The sequence below is a fragment of the Hippocampus comes genome, unplaced genomic scaffold (genome assembly GCF_001891065.2).
Source record: "Hippocampus comes isolate QL1 unplaced genomic scaffold, H_comes_QL1_v1.1 scaffold315, whole genome shotgun sequence".
Classification (NCBI taxonomy): Eukaryota; Metazoa; Chordata; class Actinopteri; order Syngnathiformes; family Syngnathidae; genus Hippocampus; species Hippocampus comes.
The window spans coordinates 1,568,475-1,589,598 of NW_017805539.1; the positions used below are offsets into that span (position 1 = coordinate 1,568,475).

The 21,124-nt window shown below is 41.8% G+C and overlaps 2 protein-coding genes across 4 annotated transcripts in view; one reads left to right on the plus strand and one right to left on the minus strand.

Annotated features, from left to right (window-relative positions):
• The window catches only part of nek10 (NIMA-related kinase 10), a 16,569-nt gene extending 6,920 nt beyond the window's left edge, over positions 1-9,649 (plus strand). The window contains exons 14-36 of the mRNA XM_019878662.1: positions 2,062-2,123; positions 2,187-2,258; positions 2,337-2,401; positions 2,469-2,571; positions 2,654-2,782; positions 3,064-3,201; positions 3,532-3,577; positions 3,649-3,770; positions 3,941-4,043; positions 4,121-4,196; positions 4,477-4,606; positions 4,705-4,775; positions 5,611-5,818; positions 7,168-7,237; positions 7,306-7,362; positions 7,453-7,498; positions 7,780-7,817; positions 7,897-7,988; positions 8,071-8,181; positions 8,271-8,370; positions 8,449-8,489; positions 8,801-8,901; positions 9,539-9,649. Coding sequence (XP_019734221.1) covers positions 2,062-2,123; positions 2,187-2,258; positions 2,337-2,401; positions 2,469-2,571; positions 2,654-2,782; positions 3,064-3,201; positions 3,532-3,577; positions 3,649-3,770; positions 3,941-4,043; positions 4,121-4,196; positions 4,477-4,606; positions 4,705-4,775; positions 5,611-5,818; positions 7,168-7,237; positions 7,306-7,362; positions 7,453-7,498; positions 7,780-7,817; positions 7,897-7,988; positions 8,071-8,181; positions 8,271-8,370; positions 8,449-8,489; positions 8,801-8,901; positions 9,539-9,584 — 2,027 coding nt within the window. The 3' untranslated portion in view covers positions 9,585-9,649. The remainder of the gene's footprint in view (positions 1-2,061; positions 2,124-2,186; positions 2,259-2,336; positions 2,402-2,468; positions 2,572-2,653; positions 2,783-3,063; positions 3,202-3,531; positions 3,578-3,648; positions 3,771-3,940; positions 4,044-4,120; positions 4,197-4,476; positions 4,607-4,704; positions 4,776-5,610; positions 5,819-7,167; positions 7,238-7,305; positions 7,363-7,452; positions 7,499-7,779; positions 7,818-7,896; positions 7,989-8,070; positions 8,182-8,270; positions 8,371-8,448; positions 8,490-8,800; positions 8,902-9,538) is intronic.
• Positions 9,640-20,570, minus strand: LOC109521045 (retinoic acid receptor beta-like). 3 transcript variants are annotated; one of them, XM_019878657.1, is made up of 9 exons: positions 19,835-20,570; positions 19,084-19,238; positions 17,284-17,425; positions 14,629-14,804; positions 13,386-13,562; positions 12,547-12,613; positions 11,947-12,105; positions 10,753-11,669; positions 9,640-10,681 (listed from the first exon to the last, which is right to left on the minus strand). In XM_019878657.1, exons 1-8 carry the CDS (start codon positions 20,016-20,018, stop codon positions 11,530-11,532), a joined length of 1,200 nt encoding a protein of 399 aa, XP_019734216.1. In that variant the 5' UTR covers positions 20,019-20,570; the 3' UTR covers positions 9,640-10,681; positions 10,753-11,529. The 3 variants fall into 3 exon arrangements, with proteins under 3 accessions (XP_019734216.1, XP_019734215.1, XP_019734214.1); XM_019878656.1 differs by having other exon boundaries at positions 12,547-12,715; XM_019878655.1 differs by having other exon boundaries at positions 12,547-12,751.
• Between the last annotated feature and the right edge of the window lie 554 nt (positions 20,571-21,124).

Consider the following 21,124-nt stretch of genomic DNA (forward strand, 5'->3'; position numbering starts at 1 on the left):
TATATATATATATATATATATGACATGTAGAAATATGTTTTAAATTATGTGACATATAATTAAAATGTCCAGTATATTGTAAAACTGTACAGACTACCTGAGAGCATAGTCATTTTAAATTTAAAAAGAAAAGAAAGGAAAAAAATGTTCTGGAATCATACAATTTTTCAATTTAAAAAATAAAATACACAAACTTTCTGATATACTGTCCACCAGTTTTATTTCAAATTGGTAGAATATTTTTCCCATTTCAAATGGGAAAAATATTTTACCCATTTTAAAGAAAAAATTAATGAATGAGACTATAACAACTGTAATTAAGAATATTTAAAATAAGGCCAAAAATATACACACTCAAAAGAAGAGAATGGCGGAATCATCTCTTTACAGCGATAGACAGTTTGTCTGCGACCGCTTGCCCATCGAGAAACTGTCGAGCGCCAACACCAACAGCCACGTCCACAGAGAACATACACGGGAGGAAATCGGACCTTGCGAGGTTGCCGGCAACGCTGTGGCCCTGCAGTCAGGTCAGGCAGCAAACAACAACAACAGCAACAGCACAGACAAGACAACATTTTTCTTTAAGGTTAGAGGTCAAGCTGCAGTGGTTCAAGTTAGTGATTTGTTGCATGGAAAAACAACATCCAATCTCCCTGGAGATGTCTTATCAGCGCAAGAGAATGTAAACACGTCATTTCCTGTAAGGAGAATCAGTCACATTGCATAAGATGCGACTTGCTCTAGCTCCGAGCTTGTTTTTCAATCACTCAAGCGGCCACGCTTTAAAATAAACATCTCAACCTCATTCTTCCACTCTGTGGTTGATAACCGCTGCATCAGCGCCCAACCAATTCAAAGTCACTCAAAGCGACAAATGTGTGGATCGTTTACGGTAGGATAGCTATGAGTTTTATTAGCCCAGCAACCCGAAGGTTCTAAAATGTTGGACTTTTAAGGTTAACAGGGCTAAAGGGCTGCGTTAGGTTAAGGTTAGCACTTTGGGGTTGGCTTAGCGGTTCGGGTTCGGGTTAGTGGTGGTTAGGTTAGCTAAAAATGTGTTACCCAAGAGGCTATTAGTGGCACGGTCACAGGAGGACAGGATGTACAATTTAACCCTTTCACGAAGCCTGTAACCTGATAACATGATAAGCTGTCCACTGTAGTAACCGCTGTCCCTCAACGGGTTAATATATAAAATAATTTCTCCATAGAATATATAAATATTTTTAAAAGTCAATTTTTTTTCCTTCGGCTTTTTCAAAACAGTTTTTTTTTCATTAAAAAAAAAAATAATAAAAACACTGGAATGAGACGAAAAGTGGCTGCTAAGAATATCGGGGTTCTATCTCCCCATTATAAAAAGATTAAGAAGACTATAAGACACAATTGTAAGGGTTTATGGTTGGAGTTAGCGATTAGCGATTGGGCTGAGGCTACGGTTAGGAGTTGGGACCAGCGGTTCAGGGTTAGCAGCTCTTGGTTAGTGCACTCTTGCGCGTCGGCATTCAAGCATGCCACCCAGTGACATGCTTGAATGCCATCTAAATGGCCTTGATATGTTGTAACATATTAGCTAGCAGGACTTGCATGTGATTCAAGGCAATGTTCATAGATTTGTTCTCAAGCACATAAAACACATCAATATAAGACACGGTTATAAGTGCTAAAGGTTGGAGTTAGCGATTAGCGATTGGGCTGAGGCTACGGTTAGGAGTTGGGATTAGCGGTTCAGGGTTAGCTTTGGGGTGAGCATATCTTGGTTACTGGACTCTTGCGCGTCATCACTGCGCGGCATGCTTGAATGTCAACTGAATGGCCTTGATATGTTGTAATATATGAGCTAGCGGGACTTGCATTTGGTTCAAGTTACTGTTCATAGATTTGTTCTCAGGCGCATAAAAATACATCAAATTGCTTCGGAATACAAAATAATAACAGAGGACATGGGAACAGATTAAATTGACCATATTTGGACATATGAGGTTTCTGTCCAACATCTATGATATAACAAATATCACCATTTTTATTGTTGTTGTTTTTTTTTTCTTCTGGGGCCAGCCTGCTGCACAGCTCTGACTGAGCTCAGCCTGGAAGACTCGTGTGCTCATCACATTGTGCAGGTCAGTTTATAACGTGAAATGACTCCCAAACAACAATTGAATCCATTTGACTTTGCCCATCAGGAAAACGGAATCTATATCCTCGCCAAATTGATTTTACCACAAAACTCCGGACCCAAGGTGTCATCTTTGCAGGTATGACGTTTTGTAGATGCGATATATAAGTTAAGATGATACACGTTGTGTGGTAACATGAGCCCAATGCGTTGGCAGTGTTACGCATTCCGGGCACTGCGCTTTCTCTTCAGCGTGGAGAGGAACAGACATCGCTTCAAGAGGTATTCATGACATCATGCCAGCCAACATGAGGGGTGTGTTAAGTCACTTGTTTTATTCTCCTTCCAGGCTCTTTCCCACGGACCTTTATGAATCATTTATTGACGTGGGCCATTACATGCGGGACCTGGAGGCCTATGAGGGTCTTCAAATCAAAGTGTCACAGTATTCTGTGAGAAATTAACACAAACCCGTCCAATTATTAAAGAGTTCTCTTGTCTTATTGAATGATATTTTTGGGGGCTGTCTTACAGGAGGAAGAGTTGGAGAGCCTGCGAGAGAGCATCATGGCTGTGGACCACAACCGGCCTGTGCTCCGGCTGATCAATGGCTACGCTGTACTGGACCACCTTGGCACTGGTGCCTTTGGGAGCGTATTGAAGGTGCAAGCTGGTCAGCATGCGGTGTCAGTCCAGAGTTGTCTTTCGAGCTGGCAGTAAATGAGTACAGATTCTCGATTGGGTTGTGGTCAGGAAATAATTTCTCCCTATAAACCCCGTAACACAGGATGCCGCATACAAGCACTTGTGACACCACAACTGTACAATTGCTTTACGGTCACTTAAAACAGAACAATCAAAATAATTGGGGGTAATTAGCCGCATGTTGCCTTCTTAAATCTCAAGACATTATCTGAGTTCTGCGACACTGTTGAGGGTTCCAGGTCCAGAAGCCGAGCGCTGGGAATATGGTGGCCCTGAAAGAGGTCAACCTCCGCAACCCGGCGTTCGGCAAAGACAAGAAGTCGCGAGACGGTAACGTGGAGAAGATCATCGCGGAGTTGACCATCATCAAAGAACAGGCCAGAGCTTTTTTTTTTGGTTGTTGTTGTTTTATTCAAACCAAATAAGGACTTCGTTCCTCCTCTTCATGCGTCTGTGTAAAATTATCCCCCACCAAGGAAATTTAGAATAGATAAAAATGTGTGATTAATTGTGATTAATGATGAGTTAACTATGACATTTATACATTTATACATTTAAGCGCGCTTAAATATTTTAATCGTTTGACAGCACTAGTTAAAACCAATGTTTTTGTCATGGTCTCTCCATAATGCGGATTTTCACCGATTGCTGGCGGGTCTGGACTGTAACTCCGCCGATGAACAGAGGATCATTGTTTTCTTTTGCAGATGGCCCACCCGAACATCGTTAAGTACTACAAGACCTTCGTGCACGGTGAGGGTCTTTTCTGATGATCACGTCGTCGAAGGAAAACGCGGCATGAATTGACTGGCTCGCCCTTTAAGACGACAAGCTGTATATTGTGATGGAACTGATTGAGGGAGTTCCTCTGCTGGAGCGATGCAACTCCTTGAAGGAGAAGAAGCAGCGCTTCACTGAGGAACGAATCTGGAAAATCTTCATCCAGGTAACAAAGTGTAGATGCAGTGTGTGTATATTGTCATCTTCAAAGGTACTATGTTTGTGTATGTGTGTTAGGGTTAAGGTTTGGGCGACTAGAGGGTTAGGGGAAGGGTTTCGGCTGAAATCTGCAGATCGTGGGAATGAAGTATCTCGTGGGTGTCATTTCCTCCACAGATGTGCCTGGCCCTGCGATACCTCCACAAGGACAAACGCATCGTCCACCGCGACCTGACACCCAACAACATCATGTTGGGCGACGAGGAGAAAGTCACCATCAGTAACATTCATCCTTTTAAGCAGCGACATCACATGTGTTTCAGCTGGGGTCTTCAGCATCTTTCTTCTCGCCCGCAGCCGACTTTGGCCTAGCCAAACAGAAGCAGGAGAACAGTAAGCTGACCTCGGTGGTGGGCACCATCTTGTACTCTTGGTGAGAAGAGACGGCAGCCATTTTTTTTTTTTTTTTTTTAGGGAAGTTTGTGGCAGTGCTTAGGAAAGCGCACTATTGATTTTCAAAAAGAAATTGTAGCCAAATCAAGACATATGTTGCGTGTTTGTGTGTGCACGTGTGAGCGTGTGCGTGTGTATATATGTGTGAGTGTGTAGTTATGCGGGAGAGTACGCCGTTGTGTGCGTGATTCTGGTTTTGTGATTTGTGCGTGTGCGTGTGTGTGTGTGTGTGTGTGTGTGTGTGTGTGTGTGTGTGTCAGTCCAGAGGTGGTGAAGAACGAACCATATGGCGAGAAGGCTGACATTTGGGCTCTGGGTTGCATCGTCTATCAGATGGCCGCCTTGGAGCCACCATTTTACAGCAACAACATGCTGTCGCTGGCCAACAAGGTGGCCTCAAAAGCACATGCAGACGCACACACGTGCCGAGACTTGTATAGCCATATGTACGAGAGAATCAACACCGTGTTGTTTTTGTGTTTCCGTAGATAGTTGAGGCCATCTATGAGCCACTGGAAGATGGAATTTACTCTGAAAGGGTGGAGGACATGATCACATGGTGCCAGTCATATTAAATTAACACATCGACAGTTTTTTAATGAACCAATCACATTTGAAAATGGTTGTGTTGAAAAGAAAAAAAGTCTTGAACCAAAAGTATTTGAATCTAGATTTTCAACATTATCTACCATAGACTGTTGAGAGACCTTAAACTCACTTTTCAAAGTAATTCCTTTGTGCCTGTTCTCTCTGTGAGGAAAACATATCATCACTTTGTGGAAAAGAAAAGAAGACTTGCACGCAGCTGTCCAAATAAGCCAGGCGTGCTTGATTCATTTGTCGCTGCAAATCTTAATTTCATGTTAATCCTTTCATGCACCCTGTAACCTCATAACATGATAAACTGCCCACTGTAGTAACCGCTGCCCCTGAAAGGGTTAAACTGAAGCATAAGTGAAACCAGGGTTAAAAATCAAAATGTTGAATCATATCATTTCAACTCACCAAAGTCCACCATCTTAATGTGAACACATGATGTGAAGTGCCACAGCATTGGAAGGTAATTCAAAACCTTCAAACATCTGCTGCTTTAACCACACGGAGCAGCAACACAAACAAACAGAACATACAACAATCCTCTGAGATGGCTTTTTTTTTTTGTCTGTTCTTTGCGAACAATGAGCGGTGGGGGTTTGGGAGCCTCAGTTTGACAAAAAGTGGTGCTTTACCGCCAATTAGGAACTTTTTGGGGGGTTGGGTGTCATTTACTCGCGGAGTTTTGCTATTCACAGCATGCCTCCATCCCACCTCCCACAAATAAAAGGCTCCAACCCCCTTTTTCAGTGGCGCTCTATTCCAGATTATTTTCCTTGTGCTGTGTATGAACGACGCAGGTGCTTGAGTCCAAACCCAGAGCGGCGTCCTGACATTGTGGCGGTCGGCTCCCGGATTGCCGACCTCATGATGAGGCACATGGACGCTTTGTATGCTTCTCACTATGCGCTGGAGAAGCGAGCCGAGCGCGACAGGAAACGGGCGCAGAGGTATTTCCTGGAAGGGTGCCGGAGCGGGAACAGCTGCTGCCGCTCATTCCCAACTCAGGTAGTTTGGGCTTTTTGGAGCAAAACTTTTTTTTAGAAAAATATATACGATTGTCAGGCTTGACTGTTAAGTGGAAAATGCTTCAATGAAGCCTCATTTTCGGTGTATGTGGACTAGGGCTGTCTTGATGAATCTTTTTATATTTGATGATCCTGTTATCCATGATCCATTGAATACTCCCATTGAAAACAGAAGCCAGGAAATTATTCAATTATTTTTCAATTAATTTTAAAGGTTGGATTGGTCACACTAAAAAATTCCATCGCTCATATCCCTGTTTTATGAAAAGCAAATACAATTTGTAACAACCATGAAGTCAACACATGATTTGCCTTCAGCGCGGCGATTTTGGGCCCCGAGCCTTGAATTTGAAACCTCTGCTCGAGTTTGTACACCTGCAAGTTTGACTGATTTTGGATGAGATGAAGAGAAATCACGTAAACCAATTAAGGCAGCAGTCCCCAACATTTTTTGCCCCACAGACCGGTTTAATGTCAGACAATATTTTCAGGGACCCTCCTTTAAGATGTGACGGATAAATGAATACAACAAAATAATATGATATGAACTGCATGAAAACTGTGGTATTTTCGAGACATAATAATAACCACGAATCATGACACGAGTAACTTCCTATCTGGCCTCAACACTGTCTGGTCGCAATTGTAACGTTTAAACGTGACTTCAAAATAAGATACACCGCAAATAGTGCATGAAAACTACGACTCACCATCGCCGAATATTATGCAGAGTGGGCTCGGTGCATGGGAATCTCCCCTTGAGATAAATCCGTATTTTAAGTACGAGTCCTGATACTGTCGATTAAATGTCGCCTTCTTTTTCTTGAAAGTCGTAGGCTCCTCTTCTGTCTCCTGGCCGGGCCCTTTCCTCTTCCCAAAGAAACTTTCCAAAGACGTTTGTTTTTTACTCATTTTGCTAGCTCTTGGGTTTCATTTTCGCGGTAGCGTATCACGTGACCGAGGAGCACGCCTTGACCTGCGTCAAGGGTGACATACTGTAGACGGATGTACCAAAGAATCTGAAATTTTTTCAAAATAAAATACATTTCGGATTTCAAAATAAATAAAAACGGAAGTAATCTAAGTTCTTTATTCTTTCTGTGCAGCCCGGTACCAATCACCCACGGACCGGTACTGGTCCGCAGCCCGGGGTTGGGGACCACGCCTTTAAGGGACAGCCGCATTGCCAAATAATTGCTCATTTGGAAAAGGAAAAATGCAAGAATTGTTTGGTTTGAACAGTATATACACCCCACTTAAGGGGGCGCTTTACAGAAATCGTGTTTTGAAATAATCTTTTTTTTTTTTTTTTTTGAACCGTTCTTCCAGAAACAAGCATTCTCAACACCTGAACTTGTGCACTTTCCGCCAAGCAACATGGAAGAGAATTTCAGTTTAGGTAACAACTATAGTTATCGAAGATCAACCACTCTGTGACAGAGAAAGTACATGTTAATATTGTTTCAGACGACGCTTCAGATCGTGAAGAAGCAGAGAATAAAGACGAGCAAGGGCGACACTACAGTCAGTTGCGTGTCTGCAGTTTATTTGACAAGCTTTTAATACACCTCGTACATCTAAGAGTTGATTTTTGTTTTTCTTACACCTTTTAAGGGTCAAAATCTGCTGCCTGCGATACACCTCATCTACCTCCATGTGGGCAAGTCAACCTTTGCTGGATTTACATGTCAGGGTTCGAGTGACAAAATTCAGATTTTTATTTTATTAATTTTTTGCACGCAAGATGCAAAATTGGGATATGCATATAGAAAAAAAAATCGCGTGGTTTCCGAATATTCCAATTGTGCCACTTGACAGCAAAAAATAAAAATAAAAAGCTGAATTGTTTCACTTCAAGCCAAGCACAATAAATCCAACCCTGTTGATGTCATGAGCAGCTTTCAGACGTGCTTTTTAAAATGTTTCTTTGTGTCCTTTCAGGGAGGATTTAGGGACAGCGAGGGTGAAAGCGAAATCAGGTATGTATTGAATGTCATTCTCAACTGTAATGTCGACTTTGAGAATCTCAATTTGGTCTGGGTATCGCCGCCGTGTCAGGAATCTGCGTCTCCCTGAGGAACCTTCGCCAGATCGAGGATCCAGTCCACAAGTTGCTGGTGCAACTGCACAAGGTGCTCTATATCACTCAGGTACACACTCCATTTCACCACTGGACAGTATTCTTCCCAAATGAAATCTTAAATCAAACACAAAATTTGATCCCCTTACCAGCTTCCTCCAGCATCACGTCACAACGTCAAGAGGCGGCTTGTAGAAAGATTCAAAAAGTCGCTGTTCCAGTTTGGCAGTGACCCGCACAACCTGAAGACGGAGCTCAGCAAGGTTGGTCACAGAGCCTCCATTTGGACTACATATCTGCTTTCTTGCCAACACTTCAAAAGGGAAGTGCCTGCGATGTTTCCACACTGCAGCTGGTCCAGGCGTCATGTGATTTAATGGAGTCTGGTTCCAGCAGTCCAGACTGGTGGCCGGTGGTGCTTCCCTCCACCGGAGACGCTGATGAAGACTCAGGTATGAGTGTGGTTTCCAAAAAAAAAGACACAAAAAACGTCCCATTAATGAAAACGATTGTGCTTCTGTCTCCCACAGGTGACATTCTGAGGGAAGGAGTCACATATGAGCAGATGCAGGTAGAAATTGAATTATTATTATAATTATTCAGAGGTGGCAAAGTACTCACAATCTTTGTAGAAAAAAAATAGTTCAAGTGGAGTCAAATCAGTATATTTGACTAGGTAAGTCTAAGTGAAAAAAGTCTAGCCTGAAAAGTTTGTTTGTGCGGAAGAGACTGACAACTATGTCGTACTGAATTGTGGAGCACACTGTAGCATTAAACTACTTTTTTCCCCATTAACAGAGTATTTGTAATTCGTTATATCCCGCCTCTGATGATATTTTCTCAAATTTGATGTTCCTGAAACCCCAACATGGTTGTCCTCAGGCCGTGGTAGAGGAACTGCTGGATGAGAGTGGCTACTACCGAGATGAGATTGGCAGGTGCGCTTCACCCTGGCGTCGAGTTGCTTTCTGTGTGGGCAGCGAGTAGGTTGCACAAACAGCACGCGGTGTGTGTGCGTATTTGTGTGTGCAAAACCACAGACTCAAATAGAAGTCAAGAAAAACAAGTTTATAGAGGAAATGAGCCTGTTTAGTCACAACCACACAAAGTGCATGTATACACACACACACACACACACACACACACACACACACACACACACACACGCGCGCCCGTGCACACACGCTAATATGATGAACATTTTGATTTTAATACGTGTTTTTAATAATACGTATACTGTAAAACAAGTTTACTAATGCATACAAATATTTGTTTAATGCATAAATGTAATTTGCAAATCAGACTTGAGTAGTTTAGAGTGTAACTGCAAATTTATGAAATAATAAATTTAAGTAAATTTTAGAATGTACCTAACAACTACACATGTAAACAACCATTTAAAAAATATAACATTCCATTATTGCTTTTTTTGGGATGGGGGGCTGTCAAAACTTGGTTTTAGTGGACAGTACTTTCTTTAGCCACAAGAGGGAGACAAAAGATTATAAACACGTTTCAATATGATGTAGTTTGGGTGCCTTTGTTCACTCTATTTTACGAGGTTCATTCTTCCCCGAACTCGATCAAGATCAAATTCCCTGTGCTTTGTGTTGATTTTAGGGAGGCAAAGAAGAAAAGCGAGCGCCGTCCGTATTCGTCCTCTTGAGTCACAAACGCAGATCTACCATTTGAACTTATTTAATGAGCTCTTGAGGTCTTTCTTTGCACCAATATCACGTGACACGTGGCTTGTATTCAGGTAAGGAAGCTTTTGCTGTTTTAGTCGCTTTCTTCAGTTTTGCACTTTAATCGACATGGAGAAAGAAAATCTCTGCACAAAAAAAGCTTTGTAGTTCATCTTGGATGCCTTCCGATTGAATCGGAGCATTATTATTAAAACATGGAATATGTGAAAACCCTCAAAATGCTATGCGTTGTGGTTTGTTAAACCCCAAGGATTGTACCTGTACTGTCATGTAGTGCTTTGATACGCCTGTAGAGGGGAGTGTAACGCTCAAAAGAACTGAATCATAACCAATTTTAAATCATTGTAAATGTAGTCAGCGGGTGTTAAATATTTTAATGACAAAAAGTACACACCATTGTTAAGCAAGCGGCTCTGAAATGAGACTTGTGCTGTTGTTAAGAGGTTGCCATGGCAACGTTGCTTTCTACAGACATCAAGGGATGCTTAGCTGAGGTACCTAATACTTGACAGTCTCAGCTCTGAAACACTTGTTAAGGCGTCATAAAAGATCGCAACATTAGCTTGAAGCTAGACTTGGCAGTAGATTCCGTCACTGGTTCTCAAACTGTGGCTTCTTTGGGGGTGGGAGAACTGGGGGTCCAAAAAATAACCTGCGGTAATTAAAATGGTATCATTTGAGAAAGTGAATACCTACATATGGGACATTTGCACCATTGAATAAATAGTCTTGCCTTACTTCGCTTTCACCCAATTAAAAGCTCAGATAAGATTGTGACCTATCATCAGATTAAAATTTTTAGAAGAATATAGACCCGATATTTTCCTAAAAACAAAAGATATACGTAATGACAGTGTTACCTGCCTGTTTGTGAATTTGTGGCTTCTCTTTTTAAATCTATCCTCCCATAGTTGCTGAAATATTTGCCTATTTGCTGTTTTTGTGCAACAGGCAACCCCCCTCCAACAGAAAAGTAGTGCCTTGGTGTCCTCTTTTCCAGGATAAAATACATCATTCAATTTTTGTAATTCACTTGCTGAAATCTGACTTTGTTAACCTTTGTCTTCATGTTTAGTTGCAATCCTAACAGATTATGCACGAGGCTCTTGGGGGCAAAAAATATTGAACCTTTGTCTTCATGTTTAGTTGCTGTTAGGATTATGCACGAGGCTCTTGGGGGCAAAAAATATTGATATATCAAAAACAGTTTCAGAAGTCGCTGAGAGCTCTCGTTCTAAGTTAGTGACATGATGCGAACGGTGCCGTGTGTGATTAACACGTGTTTCCGCTCACATGCAGGCTCACGGGCCCACGTGGCAAGTCAATTATGAACTCGCCTCTGAATCTTTTTTTACCCTTTATGGAAAAATCCAATTACACACGGACACTATTCAGCTTTTCCAATCACGCGGCGTACAAACAAGTGACCAGTATTCGAATGGAATGTAAACATTTTTCCTAAAATGTACATTCTTGTCACTTGTCAAATGTAAACTTCACAAAAAAAGTTAAGATGGTCTTTTTTATGTCTTCATGACCCAATTGCAAGTGCTCATTCTTGGTACACCAATCAAAACGCAGCACTGTGTCTAGCCCCGCCCTTTTTTGATGGCGCCCAAAAGTGGCACAGAGCAGATGTTATACTTGCTACTCTGTGTAAACTGGATTTTAGTACCCAAAGGAATGGGACGGTAATACCGTTTCTCTCGCTCGCTACCATTTTGGACCTTTTCAATGCCTGTAAAAGGTGCAAACTGTCCAAAAGCAGTCCAGAAACTAACTCCTACTGTGTACCCTGACATTTAACATGAGGTAAAATAGATCCATGAGCTGTCTGAGCAATATAAATACATCCGGAAAATCTTAGAAAAGGTTAGATTTTTTTCTTGTTGTTTCCTGAGATGGTCAAGTTGACGAGCGCATCCCTCGACCGTCCGAGAGTTGGCTATCGTCTTTGTTTTCCGGGACCTCATCCAGCATCTCCTGGATCAGAGGTGGCATGGCGCCCGGGATTTCCATCTTTAGTGTGACCACACGCTCAGCTCCTGGAAAAAAAAAAAAAAAAAAAACACACGGAACTTTCTTTAACCCTTTCAGGGACAGCGGTTACTACAATCGACTTTGATATCAAGGATACTTAAGCCGTTTGAGCATTTATTGAAGGTTAAGGGTATGCCAAGTAAGGTCATACAATTAGGCCAAAGGTGGTCCTAATAGTGGGAAACTTTAATTGGCCAAAAAAAAAAAAAAGTATTTCCTGTAAGTGGTCCCTGGAGCCAAAAATTTCAAGAAGCTCTGTTTCAGGCAGTATTTTTTTGGCACCTTTCGCGCTGATGCTGCGCAAGTCTGTTATCTTCATGAGCGCCCTGGGGAACAGGAGTTGTGCACTGGGTCGACGTTTTCGCGAGTAGATTTTCAGTGCCTCCAGCAGAGGCTCCTGTAGAACCTCCACCTTGGACGGCTCCTTGAGGTCCTGCCGATCTGCAAAAAAAAAAAAAAAAAGCAGAAATGGGTCATTTAAATTTGTGAGGACTTGTGTTTGCGCTGTTTGTTAATACGTTGCTGCTCCAAGTAGTAGAGTAGCAGTTATTTGTTGAGAAATACAGTAACATCTATGCTAATTTCCATTAGCGCATCTATGGCGTTTCCTATTATATGTTAGCGTTAAGCTAGATGACTTTTGTTAGACAAAATCACATGACTTGTTTGAATGTGTTTTTTGTTTGTGTCTTTACGTGTTAGTTCTGGACCGCATCCTCCGTGTGTTTGACTAACGGCGCCAGAGTTTAAGCTCAATAAATAAATTTTTGAGCAAATTGAAATAAAACCATTGTTATGTCATTTTTGGGACATTTTTTTTCTTAATTTATAATAATAGCGTTGGACGAGGGTTGCAAATGTATTGACAAGAGCATGCGGTACCCCCGGAGACGAGGCAGATGGCGCTGAGGAGTCCGCTCTCGGCGTCATCCATCTGCAGAGGCACCATCTGTCCAGCGAAGGTGAAAACCGGATCTGTGAGCGGCCCAAAGCCGGCATTGTGGATCTGAGTTCGAGTTAGGGTCAGGCCGTCCGAGAAGGTCATGGTGTCCTTGTCGGGTGTGTAGCGAGCACAAATCCTCAGAATCTCAACAGCCAGGAGACAACAAACTTAACACAAAAACTGAAAGGGATTCCACTGAAGTTCTTTATTTTGTCCCTTGGAACTTCTTAGATTTTGTGATACAGTATGATATGCGCCTGCATATCCAAAATTTACAGATGGCGCCAAAGCACTTCTTTCCTCTTAGGCAGAGCTTTGCCACTTTCTTGTTTGGCATTTTAGAAAGCGCACAAAAACAGTAAATAGGTGAGTTGTTACGTGAGCAGTGGTTCCTCCCAAAAAATTACAACCAGGTAAACTTGCGACTGTTGAATCACAAACAGTTGGATTATGATGAAAAAAATTCTTCATTTGCCTATTGCTCACCTCAATAGCAAATTCAAGAGAATTATCACTTTCAGTCAAAAAAACAAAATGAACCCAATGTCATTGAAAAAATATATCCAGTGTACAATAACAATACATTTTTCTCTAGTTTGCTGCCAAATTTATTCCCGATCCACAATTTTTTGGGGTCTATTTTTATGGAAGCAACTCATGTTTATACGATTAAAAACAATGGATTCAGGTTCCTACACCAAATGTCATCCAAATCCAACTTTTCGACTTTTTTGTGATATAAAGCGCCGATTGGTTAAAGTAGAAAATAGTTTCTCACCAGCATGTCCAGGCAGGCGGCCCGAAGCAGGGTGATCTGGTCGGCCATGTGGAGACTGGTAAACCCGGGCACCCTCTTGGCAAACTCGACCACCTTGATGATGCACCTGGTGGCCAGCTCGCTGAACTTGTCCCAAAGACCCAAGTCCAACCGGATCCTCTGCTCAGAGCTGGACCTCTACATGGAGAGGAAGACATCAAGCTGGCCAAGAGTCTCTTATTGCCTCCTACTATTCACTCAAAGCGACGATCAATACTATTAAGACAACGCAACAGGACAGCGTACAACTTTCACAATCAATATTTCTATCATAACATGACAAAAGCATACAGAGTCAATAAAATACGTCATACTCACCCAAGATGAAGATTACGAAATGTATAAGTATGTGTAGATCGCTCAAGACGTGTTTTGCTAGTTGAACAGTTTTGCTCGGAACAACCAATCATGACAATGCAAAAAATATTACGGATGAGGCATGGGTTTGGGATAACTGGGAACAAAAATCAATTAAGAAAAAAAGATGTCATACCAGACTAAAAGTACTTATTTCTTCTCACGAACGGTTTCGCGACTGCTGCGCTCTTCTGTTTTGTGACGTAACGTCAGCCGAAACAAACTGAGGCGAGCTATGCTATTTAGCTAGTTAGCCATCTCAGGAGCGAGTTGGCTAACTCGTGAACGTGTACCTTTATGTATATAAAAGGTAAATCTCGTAGCTGGTTGTAAACATTTATTCACAGTAATAAATTCATGTTACCTTGAATTCGTTGAAGAGTGACGGGCGGCACGTTCATAAATATGACATTGTATTCGAAGTATTGCTTCCAATGGCAGCCACTCTTGGGAAGTAAATTTTGCATATCCTTCCTCTTCCTCACATTTTTGACACAAGATGAAAAGTTTTGTCAGTTTTTGAAGCCGTGACCTACTAAAATCACAGTATACCTTGAAACCGGTCCCGAGCCCATGCCCATCGAGGACAAATTTAAAATCCAATTGGTGAAAGAAACAGGCCCATGGCTAATATATTTCAAGTAATATGGGTTAGGACTACTGATTGTGAACGTCCTCGGGAGGTGGTAACACAGAGGCTGAAATGTTCATAATTCCCTACTGATTCCACAGGCTGGTAGCAAAGCACTACTTTTGTTTAAATGAAGCTCCTCAACTTAATTCAACGTAGGTACAAAGATGCCACAAGATGGCGCCAAAGCACTGCGTTTATTCCGCCAACACTCACTGTGGTGTATTGTCCGAGTTGGCGCAGAGGTGGGAACGTGTCCCTGTGCGCCCTGCAGATCTTCTCCACGATGGCGTCCAGCTCGGCCGTCATCTCGTACGTGTCGCCGATGGCCATCTTGAGAACCTCGTCCTCCTTCTTGGCCTTCTTCTGACTCGTTCTGTCATTCCTCACCGCTGAAGCCAGCAACGTGCCAAATGTTAATTGTTTTTCATCCATCCATCCATTTTGTAATCCCCTTATCATAGCGAGGGCGCCAATCCCAGTTGTCTTTGGGACACCCTGAACTGGTCGCCAGCCAATCGCAGGTCACACAAACCATTCGCGCTCACAATCATATCTCTGGACAATTTAGACTATTCAGTTAACCTGCCATGCATGTTTTTGAAACGTGAGAGGACACTGGAATACCCGGAGAAAACCCACACAGGCACAGGGAGAATATGCAAACTCCACACAGGCCGCAGCCGGAATCGAACCCTGCACCTCTGCACTCAGAGGTGGACGTGCTCACCAGATATACACTGTGACGCCTGATGTAAAGCTTTATTGTATTTTTTAAAATGTAAATTAATTATGTTGACATAAAAAAAACATAATTTAATGCTAAATTCTTCCACTTTCATGTTGAATTTTAAGGAGTGCTTGAATTAGCCATTTTAATAATAAAAAGTGCAACCGTTTATTTTAATGCTAATGTAAACAAATTATTAATGTTAATTGTAATTCAAAATTTTAATGCTAGTTTTTTAATGTCAAATGTTAAGGTAAAATGTTAATGACAATCTTCATTCTAAATGTTGAAGCTTTTCGAGATTAATTTTTTTAATTGTAATTCCAAATGTTAAATTTTCCAGTAAATGTTTTGCAAATCGAATGCATTCTTAAACCTCAAACACATGTTAAATCCTCAAACAGTTTTTGTTTTTTTTAAATCCTTAAACATTTGTCACGCAAACAAGTCAAACATTTGTCACTCAAACATGTTTGAGATCCAAACACATTTGTCACTCTTAACTGTAAACATAATTTGAACTCAAAGAGGTTTGTGACGAAAGCAGGTTTTTAACCCTCAAACATGTATGGAACACAAACACTTGACTTAAACAGAGCAGCAACCCAAAGACACTCTGTTTTTAAAAGTCAAACACATTTGTAACGCAAACCCATTTCCCCACGTTGTCCCACTGACTGAGGCACATGTACGTGGATGCTATTACGCAACAGGCCACGCTGCCCTACTTCTTCTTGTTCTCCTCTTGCCGAGTGTAAAGAGTCCAATGTGAGGAGCTCATGTTACGTCCTTATTCCATCTTCCTGCATGTGTCTGCGTGTGTCTATGTGTGTGTGTGTGTGTGTGTGTGTGTGTGTGTGTGTGTGTGTGTGTGTGTGTGTGTGTGTGTGTGTGTGTGTGTGTGTGGCGCACCATGTGACGCCCCCCTTACGTAATGTACCACAGCCTGCCCGCCTCCGCGACATGTGGCCACGGCTTGACCAATGACAGAGCCTACCTGCTACATAATTCACACACACATGCGGCCGCTGGGCTATGTGGGTCACTAACACGTATTTGCAGGCACATGCACTGACATTTTTGGGGGGACAGGTGCTCAAGTAAAAAATGTCAGAAAAAAAAAAAAAAAAAAGGCCAGTCAACACCAATAACTGATATAATTGTCAGTATCAGTGACGGGAGGGCATTTGGTTAACATGGCAAAAAAAAAAAAAAAAGTCTGCACTGTGCACACAGCATCCGCGCACTCACACGCTCACACACATGCACTGATTAATTCAGCCTTATAACAACCAATATGCCACGGCGGCGCGCCCACACAGTCACACGCAATATTAAAGCAAATACATGCCAGGGCAGCCATACGCACACGTTCAACTTTAAAAAAAAAAAAAAAAAACTTAGTTTATTCCACATCATGCGATGGGTAAATTAAGCACATGATTTAGCCTTTGAGGAGTTGACACGGCACACTACAACGTCAGGAATAGGAAACCAAGGCCTTGAAATCACGGATTTCAGTCAGACAAAAACCATGTGTTGTCCTAGCATAGATGCCGAGCAAGTGTTGTCTAACACGATCCTGTTCCCCGCCCATATTCCAACTTATATAGTTTTGGGGGAGTGTTTAGTAAGGTTCAATGTGGTTCACTAGTATCAGGTTTCTAGTGGTGCAACAATGTTTTTCCCAATGAGCTTACACTCAAATTTAAATGAAATCATTGGACATATTAAATGCACAGCCAGCCACTAAAGTACTTCACTGAATACATGCTTACTGTAAGTATGGTGGGGCAAATATTCAAGGCTTTCAAATCAGGGTTAGGGTTTCAAAGTTGCATTTGATGCTTTGGTTAGAGTTGAAAACAATGATTATGGTTTAAAATTAGAATGTAAAGCCGGGGGAAGGATTTCAAGTTAGGGTTAGCTTGTTTTAGGATCTCAGATTAGTCTCCCAAAATGGGGTTAGGGTTTTATATTAGGGCTTGAAGGCAAGATTAGGGCTTCGAGCCAGGTCAAGGGCTTCAAATTAGGTTTTTAAAATCGGGTTTTCAAAGTGGGATTTGAAGCCTGTGTCTTCCAAGGGTGTAGTACTGGTGCTAATGCTAACGGTAGCCATCAAAGTGTGGGTTTGCACTTACATTGTTGGGACATGCCGACAGCCAAACACTTGTGTAGCCTGCAGTACTGACACGTGTTCCTGGTCACCTTGGTGATGACACACTTCCTGTCTCGCTGACACGTGTAAGACATTTTCTTCTGGACGCTACGGCGAAAGAAACCCTGACCAAGGGAGAGGAATATTAGATGAGAAAGCATCTCGCCCATTGCTAACCTAAATGCAGCAACTACAGTGTTGACCAAGAGTTGAATTCAAATTTAAATGACTTGGAATCCCAAAAATTGTGGACTTCACAAATCCACACTTTCTCTTGTGACATGTTTTTGATTAAAAAAATAAAACATCATCATATAATAAAAAAAAAAAAAAAACAGAAAGAGAATGTCAAAAAAATGATTTTTCAAACCGTAATCACTGTACATAAGGTGCTCCCCTGCTGATGCTCCCCCCAAAAGGTTTCTATTTGCCTTGGATGCCATAAGATGGAGGCAGGGCACTACTTTTGTCAAAATGAAGTGCCTCAACTCACTTCAACATGTTCCTTGGTACCATTATGCCACAAAATAGTGGTAAGGCAATACTTCCGTCTAAATGAAACCCCTCAAACTCATTTTAGCATACTTCCCCGGTGCTCCAAAGCTACAAAATGGTGGCAAACCACTGCTTTTGTCAAAAAAAGTTCCTCAACTCACTTCAACATACGTCCTTGACACCAAGATGCAACAAAATTGCAGCAAGACACTGTTTTTGTCTAAATCAACCTCCTCAACTGACTTCCACATATTTCCTTTGCACCAAGGTGCCACAAAATGGCGGGAAGGCACTATCTTGGCCTGAATGAGACCCCTCAACTCACTTCAACATACTCCCTTGGCGAAAAGATGACACTAATTCGTAGTAAGACACCGCTTTTGTTCAAATGAAGCACCTCAACTCACTTCAGTGTACTTTCTTGGCACCAAGATGCTCCAAAATGGCTGTAAGCCACTGCTTTTGACTAAACCAAGTTCCTCAACTTATGTCAGCATCTTTTCTTGGGACCAAAATGCCACAAAATGGCAGCATGATAATGGTTTTGTTGACATGAAGTTACTCAACTCACTTCAGCATACTTCCATGGCCCCAAGATGCCACAAAATGGTGCCAAGGGAACATAGTTCCAGCCGAAATTCTGCAAATTACAATCATTTGCGAATATATGAGGGAAACACTGTCCTGTAGTGTTGGTGTCTTGGATGTGTGTCTGAAAGGGGCGTGGCCTAGCGTGGCCGGGTGTGAGTTGTGGCCTCCAACAGCTCTTTGTGAGCCTTCATATCTTGTCCATTTCTCCAATCGACGTAACCAGTAGCAACGTTTGACTCCATCCGACCAATCAAACGCAGCCAAACAGTCACATGAATGCATGCACGCAAAGTACCCGCGGCCCCACACAGAACATTGTTCAAAGTGACTCATTTACGCGAAGTAACATCTGCAATTCGCATTCAGAAGAGGCTCACGTTCAACCAAGGTTTATCTTACACTTTACGAAAACGAACATGCGCTGTCATGTGTGCCGAAAAATGTCCCACATTTCAGCCTACAAGAACTCCACTTTGAACTTGAGAAAACTGTTCAACTGTTAGTTAGTTATTGAGTAGTTTTTAGTGAATACTTGTTTACTCTCACTCAAGTAATTATTTGGAGAATACATTTTTTACTTTGACTTGAATCATATTATTCAGAAGTACCAGTGCTCTGAAATGAGTACAATTTTCAGCTACAATACCCACCTCTGACGGAAAGTCAAGGTCTGGCTGTGTAGCGTTCCTTTACCTACCTTGCAGCCCTCACAGGCACTGACACCGTAGTGGTACCCTGATGACTTGTCCTGGCAGATGAAGCAGGGTTTGTAGGTGCGAGGTGGCGGAGGGGAGGCGGCGCAGTTGCTCAACGCGTGCTCGCAACTGGACAAACTGCTGGGGCTTACCACGGCTGAAAAACAACGTTTCAAATTTGGCTTTCAAGCAAAGGTTAGCGTTTGAAATTAAGCTGTCAAGACCGGGCCTGGGTTAGAGTTTCAAATCAGGGTTTGGCCTCACCTGGGTTCGTGTTTTAAATTTAACGATATTAGCTCTTTTAAAATCGGCCAGAATTGGTAGATTTCGGCTGTTTGTTTTTTTGTTTATTTCTTTTCCACATTAACACATTACAATATAGGACAAAAAATGCAGTTCATACACCCCCCCCATAAAAAAGAAAATGCCAGTTTTTGCTGATTTTTCTCTCTATTGTAAAATTAAAAAATTTACATACACACAATATATAGGAAAAAGTATTATCAAACAGTTCAATGTTCTGCCTGTAATTTATATTTTTATTGTTGTAAGCTTGAAGCACTTCAAGTGACAGCCAGGCAGACAGCATACGACCTAATTTTCCAAACATTTCGCCTTTACACATTTCATGTCTTTCATTACGACGTGACATCATATCTTTTTACTGCTTTAGCAGAAAATCAGGCCAGTGCGGTTCGTTACCGTCAACACAGTCGCTGCACTCACGTCCGCTCCGCTTCGCGGTGTACTTACACTGCCAGTGTCCGGGGAAGAGCTCCGGATGTTCGGCCGCACCGCGCCGCTGCCCTCGGCGGTGGTTCTCCGAGTGACGCTCCAGGCGACGCCGGCCTGTGCAGTCCGGGCTGCCGGCCGTCACCTCGCACGGGCTCGCCGGCTCCGCGCTGCCGAACACCTGAAGGTCCATATAGTCGAACATCTTTTCGTCTTCTTTGTCTTATTGTTCCTATTGTTTATGAAAATTAGGTGGTTTTCTTTGTCGGTGCGTCGTGGAGCACAAGCAGCAGAGTTTGTTGTTTTGAAGCAAAACCAAAAAGTTGGACGGGTCCACACTCGAGGAGTACACGAAGAAGAAAAAGGAGTCAGTGAGCACTCGGCCTGAACTCTGCGTGACCCGCCTCCGAGCTCTGACCTTCAAATGACCCACTGTGACGTCACGGCACGTTCAGCGAAGAGCTTTTGAATCCTTTTTCTTTCTTTCCGTGACTGTCCTTTTTGTTTTTACTTTAAAAAAAATCACATTAAGGAACTTTTACAAAACAAGACGAATACAACCCTAAAACAATAAAAATGCAGACGTAACAGGCTTACCAGGAAAAATAGCAAGATTTGAACTAAAATCATTCCGATGTAACAAGAAAAAAATGTTTGCCCTTTTGCAGAAATATGACTTTTACGCCTTGTATTACAACTTGTTTCTCATGTTACAATTTTTGTTTTTCAAAAAGAGATTTCGAATACTTTTCTCCCCTCCCCAAAAACAAATTCTTAGTGTTGATTTTTTTTTCAGACGTTTTTTTCCCCTCTCAAAGTTCACGCTCATGAAAAAATTTAACTTCATACCTGTACAACTGTACCATTTTAAAAATATATATTTTCCTGTAATATTATGGAATTTGATCTACTGACTTTATTCCATAAATACTTTATTGAATACTTGGACTTTTACTATTTCCAAAAAATGACATTTTTTTGTCTTTGACAAAAATGACTGTTTGTGTAAGAACCATTTCTTTCAATAATATATAAACATAGTGTATAAAAAAAATCTAAGAAATATTTAACCGTCATAAAATACAGCTTTATCTCTAAACAATATGGCTTTATTGTTATATCTTATTATTTTAAGTAGATGATCTTTAATGGTTGTTGAACCAATGAATTAGTGTCGAAGCAGAAATCTATGTCTTTGCAATATTTTAATGCCTTTGTTTCTTTTTTCCTTGTTTTAATGCCTTTGTTTTTTCTCTCCTTATGTCTGAGTCACTTTGCTGTTCAATTGTGCGATACAAATAACTTAGCCTT